This window comes from Malaclemys terrapin, chromosome 12 (assembly GCF_027887155.1).
Source record: "Malaclemys terrapin pileata isolate rMalTer1 chromosome 12, rMalTer1.hap1, whole genome shotgun sequence".
In the NCBI taxonomy this organism is placed as follows: Eukaryota; Metazoa; Chordata; order Testudines; family Emydidae; genus Malaclemys; species Malaclemys terrapin.
In genome coordinates, this window is record NC_071516.1 from 4,179,875 (window position 1) to 4,201,269 (window position 21,395).

General features: G+C 38.7%; 1 protein-coding gene across 5 annotated transcripts in view; it reads right to left on the reverse strand.

Annotated features, from left to right (window-relative positions):
- Window positions 1-21,395, reverse strand: part of ZBTB46 (zinc finger and BTB domain containing 46) — a 99,490-nt gene that overhangs the window by 59,304 nt on the left and 18,791 nt on the right. For all 5 annotated transcript variants that reach the window (XM_054045734.1, XM_054045733.1, XM_054045732.1 and 2 more), the window contains one exon: window positions 12,279-13,248. In XM_054045734.1, coding sequence (XP_053901709.1) covers window positions 12,279-13,215 — 937 coding nt within the window. In that variant the 5' untranslated portion in view covers window positions 13,216-13,248. The remainder of the gene's footprint in view (window positions 1-12,278; window positions 13,249-21,395) is intronic.

A 21,395-nucleotide genomic window follows, 5' to 3' on the forward strand; every position in this document is an offset into this window, starting at 1 on the left:
GTGGACATGCAAAAACAATTTAATTACTGTGGAGGCAATAATTCAACATAACTTAGGTTGACTTAATTTTGTAGGGTAGACTTGCTCTAAGTAACGGGTGAGACGCTAATACCTCTACAATTACAATGTCAGTGAACCAAAACACTACTATCTGCCTATGACATAACGAGGCCTCAGCTGATGATGATGTCTTGCACCTTCTTTTTCTACATTTTACATACCATTGTGTATTTTGGTGGCTTGCTGGAAAATATGTATTTTTGGGAGAATTAACGTTTTGAATTCTTATAAACTTTTACAATGCCAGTTCGCTGAATGGTAAGTATCCAATCTCCCCCACTCACTAATTTTTAAATTAATCCAGATATATTCAGGAGGACTGATCCAGGTTACTTCTTCCAAGCGACATCCAAGGAGCAGCAGACTCCTCTGTAATTGTCCTTGAATGCTGAATATGAACTACTGAACCCGTATGTATTCGTGTTAAATGGCCCTCTACCCTCAAATTTGTTTCCCCTAGAGCAGACTCTAGAGAACCTTCATTCTCTCTGATGATATGTGCCAATTAGACTACCAGCTCTGCAGACAGATGCCTGCCATCCACATTCTACCGGGGAAGTGTCCCTTTGGTGTCCCACTCACTGAACAGAGAGTTCTGCTGACTAAGGTTAACAATCCATATTATGAAGGGTTAGATGACGTGCATCCCACTCAGATATACAGAAGACAGGAAGTCATATAAAGGGAAATTATCTTGCACAAAGATCTCAAAATAACTTTCTTGCAGAAGAATTTCATATACAAGGCCTACTTAATTTGTGATACTGCAGATCCCACAATATTAGACTTCCACCACAATTTTGATTTTAATTAGCTTATTTTGCACAATTTAAATATATTTAAGGTTTGCACCACACTTTTCCCCCCATTAGTACAGTAGAACCCCATTTCTCTGAGCTGACAGTGGCTGGGGCTCCCGCTGTCAGCCCTGCCCCTGGCACTAATGACTGTAATATAGTTGCAGCAAAACGTCTGGTTATCAAAAAAAATTAACAGGCATAACAATACTTGAGTGTTTGTATTGTTTCAGCAAATTTTTCTTAAACAAATTGGTCTTCTCTGGCTTTTCCAATTTACTGCAATTAGTAAAGGTCCATTATTACTTTTCTACGATTTTTCATGTCTTGTCCACACAGTTCATAGGATGGGGATCACTACACACATCAGAGCAAGATTTTCAAAACAGCATGCATGCAAACGTCAACGCGTTCAGTGATCACACACTTTTCTTATGTACTTTTTAACCTGAAAACAATTTTTATGGCTGTACACATTTGTCTTTCTTCCGATGTCATGATGCCCTATTTGTGATGGAGAACTCCAACATTTTCCCTCATGTTATGAATATCTACAGCTCAATAGGACAGTCTGATGGATAAGGGCCTGACAGGCTGAAAAACCTTCAAAAAATACATCAGAAAGTTGCATCATCATGCTTGGCTGACCTATGGATGGCAGTGGAAGTCTACAGATAGCAGACTATGAATAGCCTGGACCACAGAGGGAGCTATGAAAATTTGAAAATGGTTTAGTAGCTGGGAGCCATTACATTTAAAACCAGACTGAAGATTTCAATGTGGGAGACAAATGTATAAAATGCTGAAAGTGGAAACCAATATGGCTCATTTGTAATGGGTCCCAGCTACCAAAGGAATTTACATTTTAATGTCCCCACCACCTCATTGTTCTTTTCTGTATATAAGCCTCCTGACCACTTAGTTTAGCTCCACTGAGTCACATAGGACTCAAGAATTCCCTAAATACAGTGTCTGGCTGGGCAAGGAAGTTTCTTTACCCATTACCTGACATGGTTTTCATTTTGCACAGGCAAAAACTGACAAATTAACTAGCAATAAATTGTCTGGTGATTGCTGCAAATTTGGTTTATTTACCTCCTTTTCAGGCTCAGAAGCAACATATCCCTCTTCTTACATAGCAGAACTTCTGCAGAGATCATTCAATTTTATTGTTAAACTTTAATATCATTGTCTCACTCACCAGATCTTTCCAAAGGCAGAGCTGAAAGAAAAGACACTGCCATTTAGAAAGAGGAAGAACAGGGAAAGAGATATTTTCATTGACAGAAACAACATATGAAAGTGCCTCCATGAAGATTATACTAATTATGAGTCAACAAGAGTGTTCTTATGTGCCAAATATATGGCAAATATGCCCACCGCTTGAGGAGCTGCAACATATGGCATCTGGGTTGCAGAAAATGAAACAAAAAACAACTTTTTTTGGAAGCTCAGTGTCCATTAGCTGTCCCTGATGTACAACTCAGTCTGTGCCATCTAGGCTCTTATACCATCCCCATCACCTTCCACAATTAAGATTTTAACTGTAAGTTCTGTATTTCTATTTGATATAAAAATCTCTAGTAGGAAGATAGAAACCCTAGCCCAGCCAGTGATTTGTTAAAACTTGCCTTAGACAAGTTTGCGGAGAGACACACATTACCCTGAACAAAAGTTTAGTAATTATACAAAATATATTGGAAAAGGGTACTTGGAAAATATTGTAGGTTTGGAGATACAAATACTTTAAATAAAGTGGTCAAAATTTAAGGTGCTATAACTTCGTGCTTTAAGAGTACAATTCCCATCAAGGGCACCTTTTTTTGGTGGTGGTGGTGGTGGTAATAATGTAGCCAACCAGCCAGGCTGCAATAAAGACAGGCAAGTTGGGAGGGAAATATGAACCATGATGGACAAAAGATTGAATCACTCTGGCAATCTGAAATGCCATTGCAGCCTGTAGGAGACAAAGATTTTGCCTACCATGCTATATGCAGCATTTCAATACTTTGTCATGTATGTTCTGGTCTCATCTCCTGAAGATCTTTTTAGTATCCAAGTAGATGCATTATTTTCCTCCTTTAAAATCTGCACTTTTCTCTCTACAAGTTGCCAATAATTCTTACTTTAGACAACTTGACTAGGTTATGTGATGATGTTTGGGACAAGCGCTGATAGGTGCCTCAAAATAATTTCTAACCTTCAAGGAGGCAGGGACAGAAGTCTTGAGTAGCAGCTTTAACACTAGATCAAAAAAGGTTGCTTATTCCCTTACCTAACCTAGGCAAGAGGTTAGAAAAGGCATATGGGGGCATTAGTATTTCTCAAACTTCTGCAGTACTGTGCAAATTCTTTTAAGTTGATCTGTGAATATTTAAGAAAAATAGTGGAAGCTTATTTATGATGGAGAGTACATGGAATAAGGTTAATTTTTCTGCTGTAAAACCTAACAATTTTGAAGTTTGCATCTTGCTCAGAAGGAAAAAGTCTCTTAGCCATCTCATCCAGGTATAGACTGAATCTCTGGTTTATTTGCAAAAATTTCAGACACTTTGAAAACACTATCTAAAATGGTATTTTTAGTGCATATTACTATCTCTTCTTCCTTGCAGATACACTTCCTATATCCTAGGGTGATGGATTAAGTTATTACAGAAGGGTTGCATACCAATTTGTGGGGCTGTAATGTGATGTGGGACTACAGAAAAATTTAGTAGCAGAGTTGGAAAGAGGGATAGCTGCTGGGAAGGATGCGCGAGTAACAGCTTGGAGAGATTTTGAAAGGCTAGTGCCTGGGCATTTTTAGTAGAGGGGTGAGAATAGCTTGCAGGTAGGAGACTTCATATCTGGAAAGAGGGAAAATAATGAACCGAAAAGGATTTCAGTGGGGGTTTTTTGTACTACAATAGCTGTTAGGGTAAGTATACACTACAATCAAAAGTGTGACTGCACATGTGTGAAGAAGCTATCTTGAACAACTATAGCAGCAAAAAGCAACTGAGAGTCCTGTGGCACCTTTAAGACTAACAGATGTATTGGAGCATAAGCTTTTGTGGGTGGATGCCACTTTGTCAGATGCATCCAACGAAGTGGGCATCCACCCACGAAAGCTTATGCTCCAATACATCTTTTAGTCTTAAAGGTGCCGCAGGACCCTCAGTTGCTTTTTACAGATCCAGACTAACACGGCTACCCCTCTGATACTATAGCAGCAAAGACGCAACAGCTGTAAATGCCTCCCCAAGGACCTTGGGCGGGTACATATTCTGGCAAAGAACAGAGACCATTTGTTCTTGGTGGCAAAATGGTCTATCACAGGAAGCTCCATTTGCTGGATATAAGCTTGAGAACACAAGTCCTTCTGGGACCATGGTTGGCAGTTTACCTCAGCAAATAGTATTCTGCTAGATCATTGTTCCTAATAGGTCAATAGAAATGACCTGTCGCCATATTCACCACTGGTCAGACTCCCTAAGGCAGCAGTTCTCAAACTGCGGGTTGTGACCCCGAAGTGAGTTGTGACCCCATTTTAATGGGGTTGACAGGGCCAGTGTTAGATTTGGTGATGCCCGGGGCCGAAGCCCAAGGGCTTCAGCCTGGGGTAGCAGTGCTTGGGCTCCACTCCTGCTTCCCCCCCACCAGGTCACATAGTAATTTTTGTTGTCAGAAAGGGGTCGCAGTGCAATGAAGTTTGAAAACCGCTGCAAGGGAAGAAAACCAAATACTAAATTCCACTTGGACTTGCAGTGTAAGTACAGTTGGTACACAGGCTACCATCAGCCAAGGCCCCCATCTGCGAAGGGAAAAATTGTGGCTTCCATCCCAGGAGAGGTAGACACTTGATGGGGTACACTCAGAAACCAGAAAGGAGACAGAGGTGCATCTAGCCTTGTAACCATGACAGACCTGTCAGTCAGGATCTGAAGGCTTTGGATATCAAGGTCAATGTTTGATGGGAATCTTGATAACTTGTAGAAAGACATTCTTGCAAGCCAAAAAATATTGAGAAAATTTTGTGGACTAGGAACCTAAGCAGGGTATAAACAAGGCTGGTCTGTGTTATGACAGAGTATTTTAATTTTCAGAGATATCATTCCTTCACGAGTCTAGTGTACTATCAAAGGTATTCAAGTTTTATTCTTCAGTTCAGCAAGACCACTCTTCACTCCAATCTCATGGAACAGAACCCAATACATTGCTCTATTCACTCTCTTTCCACTCCTATAGCAGTCTTAAAGTATCTTCAAGTAGTGTTCAAGCTAATGTGCAAAATAAGAAAGTTAGTACAGTATTGCCCTTCCAATTATTAAAATCTTTTAGGTAAATAAGTTTGACATCTGTATTCAATAGCAGTTTTGCACAGAAGTGCCACACTAATTGTTTTTGTTATCTTGATAAAGAAATACTTCTTGAGGGTTTTTTAAACCTACTTAAATGCTCTGAACAACATTTCATGGAATATTTCGCAGTTATACATACCACTCCCCACAGAGACCAAACTGAACATTTACTTCAGAACCAAGGTTGTCTTCGTTTAGTAAATACTACCTTAGCAGCTTAAATCAATTAAACTGTTTTTTTTCTAGGGTTTCTCTTTTCACTTTATGTGAAAATGGAAATAGTTTGTTGACATTTTGACACTTTAGTTTGAACACACATCAAATGCTTGCACTGCTCTGGTAGCCTACAGGCACTTTCTCCTCCACTCTTTAAAGAAACATATTTAAATAGTGAAGTTGATGCTATATGCTTAGAGAGAGTTAAAACATTGTATGAAAATATTAGAGGATGAAGGGACTGCATGTTTTCTCTTGCTTTTATTCTTGTTCAATTTCACAAACACCCCTTTGTATCATTTAGCATTCTTAATTTCGCTTCAAAATAACAGAGCTTGCAGCCAGCTGAATTCTCCACCAGGACTACAGAGGACAGTCCTCCAATAGCAGGCAGCAGGACTGCGTGGCTGAGCCTTCCACGCCATTGGCAACATTAGATGTTTCACAGCATAAAGGGTTTTGACTGGAGAGTGTTTGGGTTTCTCAGGTCCCAACAATTTTAAAGCATTTTAATATTAATTAGATAATAAATGCACAATGTACTTCTTGGAAATATGACTCAGTTGTGATGGTAGATTAATTTGGTAGCGATATCCCTTTAAACCCCATAAGATTAATGTAACAACTAGAGCCTCTCATTCAAAATACAGCTATTACGTGTGCTAGTTGCTGAAACTTGGTTATAAGGTCCACAGACTCTGTATCTTGGAAAACGAATGTATTCAATTTTGGTTTGAAAAATTATCATCTACTGCTACATGACTTTTATTTCTTTATTTATTTTAAACCATTAACAAGCATTCCACGCTTTTGGGAGCAAAGATTCAAAAGATGAGTGGGAGTGTTTCCTTAGAAATAAATTTCTGAACCAGAACTACTGTGCTTGAATTGACATGTATTAGCAAAACCGTTAATCAATTTCTCAAACACACACACACACACACACACACACAGTGGCAGAAGTTTCAATTATATGAGAAAAGCAACCATCTGTTTTGCAAGGCTAACAGCTCTTCCTGTGAAGATAACTGACCTCTGTGAGGCCAACCTTTAATACCATCAAATCCTATAGTCCAGAGTCTGACTCTATTTAATCCTGTAAAGGGAATATTCCTAACACTAACAGAACAGTCTAAAAAATAAACAAGACCTTGTCTGAAACTTCAGATGCTTCTTTTATATTCAGAATAATCCAAGAAGCAGCATTTTAATTCTTTAATAATGCTAAAGGGTTTATAACAAGAAGTTGAAAAATAAGCCAGCCAAGTTCTTAAGCTAAATCTCTGTAAAAAGCTTCTTCTTGGTTAAACAATTGTACAAAAGTTGCAATGTGAAAATACATTTCTCAATTTATATTTTAAAAGTTGTGATTCTAGTACATTTTGTCAGAAAAGACTTACTGTAAAGGCGCATACATCTTTCCACAAGTCTCAAAACCTTCTTAAAGGAACAGCGGAGTACTTTTTTCCCCCAATAATTGACTTGCAAAAAAGAAACTAGCAGACTAACCAAGTGAAGGTCTAGTAATCATGTGAAGGTGGTTGCTCCTATTACTTGGCAGATATGAATACAGTGTAGAGATGTCAGTAAACAAGAACATCCCAGGAACTTTACCCCCTTTGCTCTGCCTAGCCACAAGAACAACTAAATAGCATACACTTAAAACACAGAGAAAACCGTATAGTGTTTTTTCCCCCAAACTGAAAAAAGGAGGGTGGATTGACAGGCATCTCATAGGAAAGCAACTGACAGGTAAGGCAATTAAAGTATCCTAAATTATGAGAAAAAAACCCATCATATCCCAGATATGAGGAAAGGGAAAGACAGACTGGCAAGACAATTTACAGTAATCCAAATAGCAATGGGAAAGGAACACAGCAAAAGTACTAAAGAAATCTGCATGAAAGACCCTTTCAGCTAAATAAAGTGTCCACAGATGCCAGGAAACATGTAAACTGGACCACAGAGCTGACCTAGCAAACTTCACCAAGCTAGAACCTTTTTCACCTCCCGGATACCACCAAAGATCTCAATGAGAGGGGATGCACAAACATTTTGTGCGATTAAGGCCATCCTTCAAAAATTGCAACTTATCTGATTCAGACTATGACGCATTTGTCACATTTTCAGCAGTCTAGAATCTCAATTTACTCCAGATTCTTTTGCAAATCCTGCTTCTGCATTCCTTCCTGGAGAAAGTGGATCCAGACTTAATGGGGAACAGTAAGAATCCCTTTCCCCATTTGCTATTTCTATAGTATCTAAGTACCATGGTGCCTGTGGCCAATACAATGTTATCAGAATCACTCCACACCTTTGCTTTATTTAATTAACTGGCCTGCGGTGTAGTGGAATTCAGGGAAGCAAAGCAGTGTCTCTATTCACATCTGGGATAGGGAGTCAACAGATCCATGGATTATTCTCTTGGCCTTTTCACCAAGAACCTGAATATTTTGGGGTTTGAGGCTCTAGTGGGTTTAAATACAGCCTGCTATGGTATTTAGGACCCTTCTAATATGCAGTGCCTGTATTGACAAAATGTATGTTTCCCACTGAAATAAGCACCATTACCCTGAAGGACTGGTAGCTCCTTTACAGTTCAGTTGTGTACACTAGCAAAGAATTTCAGAAAATAACTTACTATATAATCAACTCCATAATAGCATCAAAGTTTTAATACATGAATTATTTCTGCAAAACACAGGAGGGGTTTCTGGGCTAGCACTGGTTACTTCAAGTCCTAACAAGGAAATAAATTACTTTCATTCTTTTCCTATGTCAACCCAGCAACTCTAAAATACCCACCCATCAAAAGTTACCAATAAATTAAGGGGACTTAGCGATGACAATGGAACCCTGTATTACTCTCCTCCCACTCCAAAAAGCCACACACGATCATGCTTCTTCCTATTTATATAGGGTCTAGAGAAAATTCTAGGGAAGAACAAGTGCAAGGTATCAACACTTTCAGACTATAAACCTGTAATGGCCTTCAGGGAATCATCATTTTAGGCTGCCAGAAGGTCTACACTAACCTGTGGCCTTGTATTATTTGCAAATACTATTCTAAAAGACCTGATTCCAGGACAATCAGATGTCTCAAGATACTTCCAGTCAGATTTCAACAAGATGAAGAGGAGATGAGGCCTCACAATCTGTAGTAAGTTTTAAATAATTTTTTCTCCTAGGTATCCCAAACAGACATGTGACGATGGTATATCAAGCACCAATTCCTTCAATTGAGGTAGTACTTTTTCCACCTTGGCTATGGGTTGAATGGCTAAGACCACTTTCAGATTAGCAAAGAGGACAGAGAACCTTACATAAAAAGTTAGGGACTGTTTGAAAAGATTTTCATTAGGGTGGAGGCTATTAAATTCACAGTAAGGAGGGGGCTGGCATTTGTTAAAAGATAATGGTAACAAAACATGCTAAACATTACCTCTAACACTTTGCTTGCATATGGCATGCATTTGCCATCATCTCTTGTTTTTATCTATTTAGATGATCAGTTCTCTGGGGCTGGGGCATATCTATTACAGCTTTATGAGGTGCTTAGCATATTTTTGGACACTAAATAAATAGGTAATTAAGAAGCTAAAGAAACCAAAAAATATCAGTGACTAACCTAAGCTCAGTTCTGAAGCCTAGCAGCTTATTAGATTTAGTAGCTAGCAAGAGGGTTGCTTCCACCTGCTGGAGATGGAAAATATTAATTTGAGGCAGAAAGCCCTATTACGCATAGGAGTGGAGGAAGTGGTAAACTAAGCTCTGATTTTTTCCTATCTCCACCCACTGGAATGGTGAAGTGAACTCACGTGAATAGCCTATTTAATTAGATTTCATTTCATCCAACGTACCTGCAGAACTGGGCACAGGAAGGAAATTTGCAACTGGCAAGCATCCTAAGTATCAAAGATTAAGGAAGCAAATACACAAGGTGTGAAACAGAAAAACAGTGTGTCTTGGTCACTTAAAACACTTCTAGGGATTGATTCTGGCACTTTGATGGATCACAGAGTGCTCTCGCAGAAGTGTGCCGAGCAGTATTCAAGCCAAGCCTACTCTTGTGGCAGAGAATAGAGTCTTGTGGAGAGCTGGTACATATGCTGCAAAGAAGCAACATCACTCTGCAACAGTAAAGAGGAGGAGAATTCTGTCTCTGATCAATTCTCCAGCTGGCTTAAGTGGGAATACCACGGGCTGGCCAGCCTTCAGATACCTCCCTTCTTCAGAAAGATTGCCTGTATTCAGGACCATAGTGTTTGCGGTGCAGCAGCCAGATCTCTGTAGGTCCCTATCTGTGCTGGCATCACCCCCATTTGTTTATTTCTGGCATTTCACTCCATTTCAACAGTGAACAATAAATAAAAGCGACAAAGAGTCCTGTGGCACTTTATAGACTAACAGAAGTATTGGAGCATAAGCTTTCGTGGGTGAATACCCACTTCGTCAGACGCATGTGGTGGAAATTTCCAGAGGCAGGTATAAATATGCAGGCAAGAATCAGTCTAGAGGTAATGAGGTTAGTTCAATCAGGGAGGATGAGACCCTCTTCTAGCAGTTGAGGTGCGAACACCAAGTTGGCCAACTACAAAAGCAGTTTCTCCTCCCTGGGTGTTCACATAATTGCTTTCGTAAGAAAAATAAATCTACATTTGTAAGTTTCTCTTTCACCATAAAGAGATTGCACAGCGGTACTTGTATGAGGTGAATTGAAAAATACTATTTCTTTTGTTTATCATTTTTACAGTGCAAATATTTGTAATAAAAAATAAATATAAAATGAGCACTGTACACTTTGTATTCTGTGTTGTAATTGAAATCAATATATTTGAAAATGTAGGAAACATCCACAAATATTTAAATAAGTGGTATTCTATTATTAACAGTGTGATTAATCAGGATTAATTTTTTTAATCGCTTGACAGCCCTAGTTTTAACACACAAAATGTAGATTTAAGGCCATCCTAAACTATTTGATAGTGTCCACTGACGCAGATGTCTGAAGACTGCTCTGAATCAATGCTGGAAATCTCTTTTGGGTGGGGGTAGTGTGTTTTTGTGACCATTTTCAAGATAATACTGTTCAGTATCGTAATAATTAGGAACTCAGTGACACAGACCCTATTAATTCCAACAGCAGAATCTCATGTATTATACCACTCAATATCTCTGACGTATGTTTTAAGAAACTATACTTTTAAAACAATCCTCGAACATATCCCTGCAATTTAGTTTTGCAGTTCCATTTTTGCAGCCATTCCAGCATACCTGTATTTTACTCTATAAACCAGTCCAAAAATGTCCGCAGTTTGAATAATATAAATGCTTGAGTGGTTTTTATGGGGTTGTGTGCAAGCCAGAAATACTTATGCTTGAATAACATCATAGGCACTTAACGGGAACAACAGGCTTTATTCAAGAATACTCTGAAGTTTGAGAACTATAAATCCAAAATTCATTGTAAGCCAATATTATCATTTGGCATTGTTGGTTTAAATTAAAATTGTTTAGGTTTTTATCATTAACCAATAAGGATGATCAAAATTATATGCAAGCTTGTTGCTGCACACAACAAAATAAATCCAAAAATATTTCTAGACTGTTACTCATTCCACCTAATTTGACTTTCCGTGACATTTAACATTCAAATTCCAGACCACAAATATTTCACTAATACTGCCCTTCAACTTCAAATAGTATCAATTATGTAGAAATTTTTTCCTAAAATTATAGTTTTTTCTTACAAGATATATGAAAATATATAATTGTACTTACTTTATACACTACACCTCTCTCTCACACACACACACACACACCCACCCCTTTTTCCTGGCTTTATGTACCAGCATGCAGTAACGTAGATTTGGTTAATAACTCATGACAGGCTGGGATTTCTAAAGAAGCCCAAGGGAGTTGAGCACCTTGTACTCATTGACATTCTATGGCAGTTGGGCACTTAACATGCTCAGGCTCCTTTGAAAATCTCAGCCATAATTTTGCTAGGCAAATATTTATTCTTGAACCTAAATAATTGGTGGATAGAGTGAACGTAGCTAGACAATTTTCATATTATTTTAAAGATAAACACTGATGAAGATTCAAAAAGAGTCGAAGAGTGTGTTTGTCTTCCTTGCAACGCATTTAAAGCTGCTCATCTGAAAGACTGCAGATATTCATAATAAACTAACAGAGGGTCTAAACCATAAAACTACATGAGGACTTCCATTCATAAAGCCACTAAACACTTGGCTGACAGTTGATTAAGGAGGAATGTGGATGCTATGTTGTCCTTAATTGCCCCTTCTGTCAACACCATAGCTGTTCCTCCATTGAGGAGTGATCTAAGTAGGCCATAGGAGTGAAACTGGTGCTCCTGTAGGTACCAGAAGGCAGTGTTAGAAACAGTAATCTCATTAAGATGCAGAGATTAGAGCACATGCAGTAGCAATTAAAAGACTCCTTACTCTATACAACCAGTGCTCCTCAGCCCTGACCGGAAATGATTATTTTAGCAGGTGGGCAAGTCCAATTTCAGTCCTTTACCAACACTGCTACTAAGAATGGCAGTTTTGGTGACAGACAATTGTACATCAAGGACCTGACTTAAGCCACTATTTTATTCACAGACAAATTAATATCTATGAGATGACTATGACTTCAGTTCTCTACTATCCAGAGATAAGTTTGGATAAATGACCTAAAGATATAAGGTTCTATATTCCATTATCAATCCCCAGAAGTTCTTAATATTTTTATTTCACTGAATGACAACAGTGTGCCATAAGCAAAATACTATCTATATTTGCATTACTACAGCTGGTCATTGCTGAAAATCAAAAGAAAAAAAAAAAAACCTTACTTGAGTCACGACTGTTGTATGGCCATCCTGAGGCAGATAAAAAAGATGGCACTGGAGAGCTTGCCTGGCTGTCAGTCTCTACTTGCTGTGTAATATGACGCACAGTTTCTTTATTTTTTCTATTCTTTCTGCGTCCAGTGGGTTGCCAGCCATCCCCTGCTCCTTGTTCTGAGAAACTGTTCTGTATTGCACTATCCTTGGCAGAACGCAATTCATTCCCTCCATAGTGAGATGGTGAAATTTGCTCCTCTTTGATACGCAAAGACCCATAGCCCATGTCACTGGACCAAAGAGACTGGGATGAAATGTCATCGTGGCTATCTGTTTTTGGTTCCTGATCCTCTTTTCCATAACTGCTCCCTCCTTCATGACAGCTAGCAATGGCCGAATCTCCAGAAGAGTTCGCTGGACTTGTTCGTCGAGCTAACCACGGAGAAATACTCCTACCAGCCACCACTGCTGAAATCAAAGCATCTGTACTACTGCTGGAAGCGGCCCCAAGTTCATAATCAACAAGATCATCTGAGGCATCAGACTTTATACTTATGTCAAGAGCTGCTTTTATGAAATTGTGACAAGCTTGTACAATATCAGTCATTTGAAGATAGCTAGCAGCTGACATCACCTCAATGACATTTCTGCTCGTCAATGCTAAGTGTGCAGAATACATGAAGTCAATGATGGCTTTAAAGCCCTGTGCAGTTACAATGTCTAAATGAGTGACTGTGGCCTGGTCAGATGTCTTCTGCACCTGGCAGTAAAGAGTCTTGAAGTAGCGGCTGCTCCCGAGCAGAACATTTTTGTGAGCCTTAAAGATCTTCCCCTCCACTATAATGCAAACATCACAGAGGATGCCATGCTGTCTCTGCTCATTGAGCTCACGAAGCAGATGACGGTAATGGGAGGCAATCTCCATATCTTCCTTTCGGTTATTCATTTGGGAATCTTTGTGTTTTCTCGTCCACAGACTCTGGAGGGAGAAAGGAAAGTGTTACTTCAAAATGCAAAACAAATGTAAAAATGTATTTTGTCAATAGCACTGGTGAAAGGAAATGAAACTGCACCACACTAAATGCTCTTCTAGGATTATCTTGTCACCATAAAACAAAAATTATTGCCTAGCACAGATAGTGTGTTCCTTATGTGATTAATCTTATCCATAATGCTAGTATTCAAATAATTCATATTTTTAAGAGAAATCAGAGTGGAAGTTCAATCTCAAATATGCAGGAACATCTCAGACATTTTACATGTACCATTGATTATACTTAAAATTAACACAGAATTATGGTGAAAAAGCTTATCAATAAGGGCTTGTCTACACAGTGGGATAATGCACACTATGGGAGGTGTGATTTCTGAAGTGCAGTAACATGTTGTGCATTAACTGTTGCGTGAATACCCTTCTGGTGTGCACTAAAGGTTCCCTAGTGTGCTTTAACATAGTACTGTTTTAAGCAGCATTAAGTCAGAGAACACTAAGGAATCTTTAGTGCACACCAGCAGTCAGCATGGTCCAATTAATGTGCAACACATTAGTGTTGTAGACAAGCTTTGTGTTATTGAAATGGTCCAGGTAAAATACCTGTCAGTTTTTTATCATTTAAGATTTGATTAACAAGAAGTAGAGTTGAAACTATGCTAACGGATGCAAACCACTGAATACCCTGTAGCAGTAGTATGTCCTCAGGGGGAAAAAAAAAAAAAAAACAACTTACACATAACACACTAAATACTCAAACAGTAAAAGCCAATTGAAACTAGCCATTTACTTTGCTATATTGTTGCTTTGGGGCTATAATGCTGTTACGGTGTCAGAGAAAAATCAGACAAAGATCTGAAGCCACATTTTGGAATTTTTTAAATCCTCACTCAATCAAGTAAAGTTGTAATGTATGAAGACTATGAAGTTAATTTCACCTGAACTTTAACTCCTTTTCTATTTACGATCAAAACATTTTTAGTGTCATGATAAATAGTATTGTATACAATTTATTTGACAGGCATACTTTTTGAACTGAATGGATTTGATTTATTCTCTATATAACCACCCTTTTTTCAATCAAGGGCCCCTAAAGCACTATTTGTTCACCAAATACTGTGGATGTATGCATAGTAAGGATTCTCTGACTCCCAAAACAGTATCTGTTGCATCAGACTTGGACTTTTACCCACTAATTCAGAAGACCCTCACAGCAGATTCCTGCCAAGACTGGATGACGTTACTAGCTTCACCAACATCAGTATATTTTCCCTGACCATCTTTAATTAACTGTCAGCAGAAGTCTCCCCTCTTAAAGCTACTAAATGTTCAAGCTTGTTTCTTCTAAAGAAATTCATAAAACAAGGTTGGTTAAGGTTAACTTTTTTTCCATAATGCAAGTAGGATCAAATTCACAAGTGAAGTGATAAACTATTATTTAATTTTCCAGTATCAGCATGAACATAGTCCATATATGGTTTTCATACAGCATTAAATAAGTCACCTCTGTCCTATAGTCTGATTGATTTTTCTTCTGTGATGCCAGGAATTAAGCTCATTATCCATTCAGCTTCTATCAGACATGTGTTGTCCTTCCAGGATCTTGAGAGAATTATTTCTGTTGACATTATGCACATTATCTTTGTCTCTCAGGTGAAATAATTCCATCTTCAGAAAAATTATTTTGAATACATGAAGCTGGCAAAGCCAAGACAATCTTCTGAAGCACTCCTCCCCAATATCATACCTCAGAATTCACTAGTTTTTCCAAAATTTCAATTGTATGTGTAATTAGTTCCATAATTATTTTAAGGCTTCTCCAGCAGAATTTTTGCCCATCTCAAACCTAGTCTACTCATCTTGTTTGATCTCCATTGTAATAATTATTCTAAAATGCAATTATAAATTAGGGTCTAATTGTTTAATAGCTGTGAGTCCATAGGAGCCTCCATTATAAAGCAGAGGATACTTCCTTATTTCATTTAGAAACGGAACTTTGTTTTGATGAGGCAAGTTAACTGGAAGTGAGCAGTCCTGGGTCTGTCACTGAGCCTTGATCAAGCAGAAAACTCCCCCCGCCCATGAAAACGGGCTGACAGTGCTATGCAGAAGACCAAAATATTAGAGGTCTAGGGCCGCCACAGCTAGTATGGGCAATTATAAGTATTTCAACTTTTTCCAACTGCATTTTTGGTATTGCTCTGCGAAGCAGAAGGCTCACTCAGAAGTAGAGAAGCTCCTTGTTTCAAGGCTGGAACAAAATATCCATGGCAAGGGCAGACTATTCCTCTGCCTGGAAAATCTGAGTAGTTTTACCATACTCCCTGTACTGAGTGCCTTACAAGTCAGTCATTGCACAGAATGAAAAGTTGTGATGCCTTGATTCCTTCCCCATCCCATGAAAGCAGCTAATATGCAAAACTAAGTCATCTCCAATGACTTTCAGAAATTGGGATGTGGAGATAGTCTAGATCAATAGATGTATAGTATGCTATAAGACTTCTTTCAAACTTCAGAAGATGAGCGACTGTTTCACACATTGCTTTGTCTGCAGAGGTTCCTTGAGGTCTGCAAGAATATAACTATCTCCTCAGGAATGTGAAAATCCCATGGCGTAGTATCTTCTGGTGCCAGTCACATGATCTTTGACCAGTGATGCTTGAAAATAGTAGCCTCTTCCAAAGGCAGAGGAACCCTTGGACAGGTAGAACTGGTAGCCATGTGTTATTTTTGGTGTTTAAATTCCAGATGGAGTAAGCCCTAGATTTTCCTCCTTGGGAATATCTATCCTCTTCCTTGGGAGTAGCCAGAAGCTCTTTTAAAGAAGCACCAGGGAAAACAAGACCCATAAGAGGGCTAGCCTTTCTGGCACAAATTAAAAGAGGCTGATGCTATGTACCTGCAGAATATCTGGATGACATCACTGCAGGTAGATTTCCAGGTTCAACAAGAAGTCCTCAGATATAGGTGTTGTGGAGATTGCACTGGAAGACATTACACATGCCACAAATCTTGGCCCTCGTCTACACTACTGCGGTAAGTCAACTTAAATTACACAACTCCAGCTACGTGAATAACATAGCTGGAGTCGATGTAGCTTAGGTCGACGTAGGGGTTGACAGGAGACACTCTCCCATTGACTTACCTTGCTCCTTCGTTCCCGGTGGAGTACTGGGTCGACTGGAGAGTGCTCTGTCATCGATTTAGCGGGTCTTCACTAGACCCGCTAAATCGACCCCCGGTGCATTGATTGCCAGAGTGTCGATCCAGCGGTAGCGTAGACATAGCCTTAGAGACCCTATACAAGAATTAGGCAGAGTCTTCTCTCATCAAAGTGAGAGAGCATTTGAAAATCAGTGGTTCCAGTGTTTGGAAAGAAAAAACTGTTAGATCTGTCTAGGCTAGAAATACGGTGATCGATGATTTGAACATGACTGCCACAGCATCATAGTTTTGTACCAGTGGGCTCGTGAAAGCCCCCTTCTCAGATGGAAGGACAGTATTTTTGATTAAAGAGGCCACTGCTGCATCTACTTTTAGAGGCTGTAGAAGTCAGCTTTGCCTTTTAGGAAATTGGAACAACCATATAGGATCAGATGTGTGGTCCATCATCCATCCATCCATTCAAAGGAAGATGCAAGAAATCTCACAGTTATGAAGTGAACAGTGTGTGTGTGTGTTCGTTCGTTCTTTCCTTTCGGTGTTCCCATTCCAACATGAAAGTTTACACGAAAGGGAGCAACTTCTTGGACTTCGTTGGAAACAGGCTCCCCTTGGAGTTACTTTTCCTTATTTTGCTATGAATATCAAGCGTATTTAGCAACATTTTCACCCATCTTGAAGAATTTAGGCAGCAGCCGCCTTTCTTGGGTTTCTTCTTCAATGCCTTCCATCTCAAGTTCAGAGAATTTCCCTAGCATTTGATAAGGAAGACCTCTGCCACTACTTGTGTTTCCTTCAGCTTATTTTGGCTATATGTATATTTTTACTTTGTGTGTTGTCTGCCTTCTGGATATATATCTCATTACTAGTTATCTTCCAACAGAGAAAAGCCATTTATACCACAATGATGAAATCAGTGTAAGTGTCTAGATTGAAGATGGCTAGGATAAAGGAATCTGTGCTAGCTTGTGATGTGAATCTCCTGCTCCTTTTCTTAGTTTTTTGGTTTGTTTTAAATTCAAGCAGGGCTTCTTTAACTAGACCCTTTTGAGACTGAGCCCCTGAAGCTGACCTGGATCAATCTTTACTAGCCTTGTCCTTATAGACAGAGCACTTGCTAGCCTCACTGGATGAGGAGAGCGTCTAACTGGATTTGGCTATTTCCTGTTCAGTATATTCTGACCAGATTCTAGAGTCTAGCAATAAAGGACCAAGTATCGCCTTCCCTCCCACTTACCAAGACCTTGGCAGAAGATGCAGCCTCTGGGCAGGATGAAAGAATCACGAACCAAAGAAGGGCAGGAGTTGCGTGAAACTCTGGACTCTCCCCAAAAATATTTCCCTATGGGGCAGGGTCTTTGGAGTGTAGGCCATGCAAATCTGCCAGGAATCTTGAGGCGGAGGGCTGACAGTAAGTAGCTGTGATATTGTCAGACAAGACAGAGGCAGACTGCATGAGAACTAAAGCCAGTCTGGAGTGAGGATCGGCCCAAATAAAGTGGGGGAGCTCAATTATTCTGCTCTGAGTTCAGGCTCTATTAAAATATTAAATACAAGAGTGGTAAGAGTACTGGAAACCAGGCTCTGCAGGGCCATGAAAAGTGGCTTACTGCAAAAGCACCGTAGTTGTATTATTGTAGAACCTAAAAGCCTTAATCATGGACCAACATCCCACTTTGGTAGAACAAACACAAACAAAAAGACCACCATGTCCCACAAAGCTTACAATCTAAGGATAATACAAGAGACAAAATAGAGTAAAAGAAAACAATGGGACAATATTGGTCAGCATAACAAACAATGGTCTCAGCAGTTAGACCATTGTTGTGCTATCAACTTTTTCTAGGTATCATGGAAAAATAAAAGTTTAAGAACCGTTTTGAAGGAGCATCGTTCGATAACTTTGCGGATGTTTATGGAGGGGCTCCTCCCAAGTGTGATGGACAGCATAGGAGAAAACATGAAAGTGCTTATTTAAAACAGTTTAATAAGTAGGAAATGGAGGGTGGCATCAGCAACCAATCAGAGGTGGGAGTCAACTTCTTGATAGACAATGACATGACAGGTAGGGTGGAGATAGGCCGTGAAGACAAGTTGCTTATGTTTGATGCAAAGAGATGTGCTGCATGCTGAGAATTTTCTAAGCTTCGGGTTCTTAGATTCATCTACTTGAGGGAAGAGGAGCAAGCTAGCTCTGAGACTAACAAAAATCACTCAACTGTAAATAAGAAACTGGCAGAATAGCTACAAAAGAAAAGTGGAAAAAACTGATAACACCTCACTACTGGAAAGAAAGACTGAATTTCTCATTCCTGTCTCCCTAAATTTAAGAAAGTCTGGAGACTGCTATCTTCAGTCTTTGGAGAAACTTCTTGTGAGTCTTTCCAGAGGGAGTGATAGGCAGGAGGAGACAAAAAAAATACTTTCTGACATCAAATATATTATTTGTGAGGACTAGTGGCCATCCCACCAAGAGAATTCCACATTATCTGTCATCTTCAAATTTGTGGGCAATAATAAGAATATTTGTGTTCAGTTTGACTAGTAAAGTTTAACATCTTCCAATTTGAGAGAAACAGTTATAAATTACTTGATCCGTGTCACAGAACCGATCACCTTATATACTTTGTTCCACATTCATAACATCATTGTACTTTTTATATAAGAGGTCTTTGGGGGAGAAAATTAAATATGCCTCAAATTCAGAAGAATTAGTTTTTTTGTCTACCCATGTCAAACTAGAGCATCTGTTTTATGTCAAGGATCACTGGGGAATTAGCACAAGTTAAATTTAAGGCAATTTGCTAGTAGTTAATTCAGTAAGCTTCAAAATCCTCCTCTCCCGTGTTCCAGTTTTACACACTGCTTTGTGGTTTTAAGATTTTGGGTTTTCTACCCTCCTTTGTGATTAGATATAGCTATATATGAGAAATAATGGAAGGAGTTCTATAGAAATGTAGCCCCTCTAACAACTAATGGAAGCATCTGAGACTAAAGAAAAATAAATTGTGGAGCAGAAGTCAATTTTAGAAAAACAGGTCATCACAGACAAAACTATTAAAATGTGAGCTTATCAAAGCTCTTTTTAATACTCTAAACAAGATCTCAATTAACTTGGATTGGATTATTTAGGCCTGAGTTCTACTTAGTATTTAAATGTAATGTGGCTCCTCAAAGAGTTAAATAGAAATATTTAATAAGAAAAGTCCTAGTTTTGAAGAAAATGGCATTTTTTAAAAAATGAAAATATTTACTAGATGAAGTCATACATGTGCCCAACACATTTCTACTAACCCGGACGAAAGATTTCAAAAAATAAAATAGTCAATAACTGACAACTTCTGGAATGATTTCACTAACAATAATAGGGTCCATTCATAGATGTACTAAATTAAACGAACATAGCATCAGAGTATTAAAATTCAAATCTCAATTAAATTCACAAACTTGAAAGCTTTACTATTAAGTGTATGGATTAGCATTACTCTAACTTTGGTTCACGAGGGGTTTTAGTTCTACATTTTGAAACATCTACTGCATGGTCTCCACATCTCTGTGAGTGAGTGAATGAGTGTGACAGACAGACACACACACCTCTACCGATCTCTCTGACATGCTTTAATTCTCCAAAGTCTAATGTTAGTAAGACTCTCGAAAATGTCTCTCTTTTTGTTTAATCTGAAGTTCCAGTTTTGGATCAGAACAGTCTGCACAGTTATCAAAAGCAAAACTAGGTCCCTTCCAGTTCTAGGAGATAGGATATAAAAAAAACGTAAGTAAGAGCTGTATTGGCTTTTTTGGCAGACATTCTGTTGCCAATATTTCACTCATCACAAAACAGTATTACCTACTTAAATAATTACTGAGGTCATTAAATATTTTCTGAAACTATATTAATTTAGGAAGTTAACCTCTTTACAAATCCTTGCCATGTAAATATCAGGAGACAAAACAATCACTACAACAATGAGCTTTAGAGAAACTTACAGTAATAAAATAGAGATCCGATGATTAAATAAGGTGTTACCATACTACAGAGTGAGCATCTTCATATTACCATATCATGATGTTTTGGTGATTTTATAAAACTGAGTGAAACTTCTGATTACACATTTAACAAATCAGGTAGCTCTATCAGTTGTTAATATTCAAAAAAGTTGGAAAGTGCGTTTCTTGTTTGAGGGGCGGGGAGTGGGGGAGGAGGGGGAGAAGAGATGAGTATACTCTGAGTACTGAATAAATCGTAACCAAATAGCTAAGTAACTACAGTATTTGTCCTCTGTCTATAGTGTTGGGTACACAATTGGTGCAATTTTTTACATAACCACCACCTCCCACATTTCTGAATGATTCCTCTAGTGTTGGACTATTTATCTTTTTTCCAAGGCTACCAGTAACCTTGCAGCTACTAGCAGATGAGAGATTAATTCTTCACTTCCTTATGTGTGACCATTTCTCATAGAAAGCCCAGGAGGATTACCAAAGGATCAATGAATATCCAACCAATTGTGGTATTTGGTAATAAGCTGCATACTAATACTCTCTAATGAGTGGACATGTCCACCATATATGCATAAATCTTCTCTCACTCCACAATTTCTTCAGCACTTATCCCCTATATATAGGGGATAAGTGCTATACACACACACACACCCCTGACCAATATGAGGTACCCTTGAAAAAGCATCTTAGTCTAAATCTCAGATTGAGAATGCTAGTCCTCTTTTCCAGATCAAATCCCATTTTTCTTGGGTAATGTGTCTATCCAGATCCTTTCACCAGTATATCATATGTGATGTCACTAAAATTTTAGTTTCATAAATTCTACCTTTGCGCTGCTATGTATTCCTCCTTAATTCCACGGAATTTTACTTTACGCAACCCATTTCCAATACACAACTATAACATGCAAAGGTCCAGCCTTTAGGAAAAACTTCAAATAGAATGTATTCAAGTTTAAAGTGTTGTATAAT